Source organism: Euphorbia lathyris, chromosome 8 (genome assembly GCF_963576675.1).
Source record: "Euphorbia lathyris chromosome 8, ddEupLath1.1, whole genome shotgun sequence".
Classification (NCBI taxonomy): domain Eukaryota; kingdom Viridiplantae; phylum Streptophyta; class Magnoliopsida; order Malpighiales; family Euphorbiaceae; genus Euphorbia; species Euphorbia lathyris.
This window is the reverse complement of record NC_088917.1, coordinates 37,178,436-37,180,973: the sequence shown is the minus strand read 5'-3', so window position 1 is coordinate 37,180,973 and position 2,538 is coordinate 37,178,436. Positions and strand designations below refer to the sequence as shown.

At 35.6% G+C, this 2,538-nt stretch overlaps 1 protein-coding gene across 1 annotated transcript; it reads left to right on the top strand.

Moving 5' to 3' along the window:
- The first annotated feature begins 664 nt into the window (after window positions 1–664).
- LOC136204075 (pathogen-associated molecular patterns-induced protein A70) lies at window positions 665–2,299 on the top strand. Its single transcript, XM_065995259.1, has one exon. It carries the CDS (start codon window positions 773–775, stop codon window positions 1,598–1,600), a length of 828 nt encoding a protein of 275 aa, XP_065851331.1. The 5' UTR covers window positions 665–772; the 3' UTR covers window positions 1,601–2,299.
- The last annotated feature ends 239 nt before the right edge of the window (window positions 2,300–2,538 follow it).

Here is a 2,538-nt window from a genome sequence, read left to right as displayed (position 1 = left end):
TATTAATAATTTATTATTAAGGATTCTTTCTCCTTTCAATATTGGCAAATGTAACCATCATTGATAATTTTAATTGTAAAATAATAAATAAGGAGTGAATATAAAAACTATTGTTGGAGATGATACATCTTAATCACTCTTAAATCACTATGAATTAATCATTTATATTATTTTTAGAGAGTGTGCTAAAAATCTCTTGTTGTTATGTTACCATATGTATATTTTAATGGTACCCCATTCAAATAAAGTGAAGTTCCTCTTAGAAATTTTTCTTTGTAATGGATAAATTTGATACAGGAGATGCCAGATAACTGAAATAAGTTGTAATAATACTGAAAATAACAGGGTTTTAGAAAAAAAAAAAAAAAAAAACTGAAAATAGAAGGGTAAATATGAATATGAAGTGCCAAAATGGTGGTGATATTCCTAGCCCGCCAAAGAAGCAATCTCAATATCCAGCAGTACAGTAAAACGAAGTCGTTTTGGTTCCAACTGTCCTCTTTCGCCCACAGTATATAATTGAATGCACACGCCACACCTACAGCAGCATCAGTTCTATTTTGTCGTTATGTGACAGACCTGTACAGAACTGACACGTGTCCCTACATGGCATAAAATAATTAAAAAAAACAGTATTCAATAAAACCACCATTAATTGCGTTTTTCCTAATATATGAAAGAAAAGAGAAAAGTAAGTATGAGATTTATCCTCAAAATATAACCCCATTCAATCCCAATCCATTCAGCCAGAAAGAGAGAGAGATAAGCAAAAATGCTTGAAGAATCAATCTGGGCATCAATGAACAGTTGGTTAACCCCAACTGTTCTCTTTCTCTTCCTCAATCTCATGATTGGTACTATTTATGTCACTTCCAGTTTAGCCACCCACAAACACTCCGACCACCACCACCACCACGCCGACAACAACCACCAACTTCCTAGATCTCCTTCTGTTCTTCAGCGGCTTAAATCTGTTAATTTTTACACCTACAGATCCCCTGAACCAACTACCGTTACTTACGAAAAACCCCAACTCTACGATTCACATTTCCCCGTTCAACAATCTCCTGAAATTTACCATCAAAATCAACCGTTTCTCTCTAGATCTCCTTCCGTACTCCAGCGCCTCAAATCCATCAATCTCTGCAATTACTTCTCTCAAGAATCCATTAAAGTTCAACAAGAAGAAGAGATGGTCACCAAAGAAGAAGAACAAGTGGTGGAAGAGGAAGAAGAAGAGGAGGATGAGACGATAGACGAGATATACAGCAAGCTACAGAGTAATAATAAAGTGAGCAGGTCGAAGTCGGATACGAAGCCGAGATGTGGTGAAATGCCGAAAAAGCTTCCGAAGAAAATGAGGAAATCAGCGAGCAGCAAGTCGGCTTTCGGGAATTTTGAAGAAGAGGAGATAGTGGAAACACGTAGGCCAGCGACGGTGAGGGAAGCGAAGAGTAAAATGGCAGAGGTGGATGATGATGAGGTTGATGCTAAAGCGGATGATTTTATCAACAAGTTTAAGCAGCAGTTGAAGTTACAGAGGATTGATTCCATTATGAGGTACAAGGATATGATTCATAGAGGGGCTAGTAAAAATTAATCTATGTTTTTGGGAAATTTATAGGATTTTGTTAAGTGTAGATCCCAGAAGACCTTAACTAATTAAATTCCTTCAAATTTTATGCTTATTACGTTTCAGAATCGCATTCTAAGTTAGCATTATACAGTTTTTTTTGCAACTCATTAACTTGTGTCTGTCAGTGAATATTCATGGAAGCTTGTTTGGTATGGTTCTTCTGTTATGCTGAATTAAACTGCAAACTGCAAAAGAGGGAAACAAAATGACCAAAAATAAATGAAAAGGGTAGTATGGTCATTTAGTTGGGAAATTAATAATGTTTTTTTAATTGAACTTGGATTTTCTTATAAAGACAAAATAAAATATGATGGAGAAAGGGGGCAAAATGGTCAAAGGAGTTCCCATTTGCCACGATGCTTTAATCCGGAGAAGAAGGTGGGGATGGGCTGTGTTTGGTTGGAATTCACGTGGACGACCGACCTTACTGTGGACTTTTACTTGTAAATTCCTCATTACTACTATTAGTTTAAATCACTATTCTTTAGGGATGTAAATCAGCGGGTCGGGTGGATGCCCGTTCCGTGAGTTAGATAGGGATAGATTTGTCTTTATTTCCGTTTGCACAGAATCTCCGTTTCCATAGGGATTCTCATTTTTTGTTTATGGATGTTTTAAAAACCTTATTTCCATTTACCGTTCTTCATGAGGAATTGCCTATTATGCTTCAATTTTTTTTTTTTTTTTTGTATAACCTACAACTTTTAGAATTAGTAACTAATACTACCAAACATCAACGATCATTCTCAAAATTTTCAAACCACAACAAAACTAAAAATAAAAAATAACCAATCACATAATTAAAATGTACTTAAATTATCCAACAAACAATTATCATAGAAAATAATCGGAAATCTCATTGAAGATTAACGGGGTGAGAGGGCTGGGCACAGTTCGGTCCA

Excerpts from the sequence above, each read along its gene's own strand:
- LOC136204075 (XM_065995259.1), top strand. The coding sequence starts at position 773 with ATGCTTGAAGAATCAATCTGGGCATCAATGAACAGTTGGTTAACCCCA.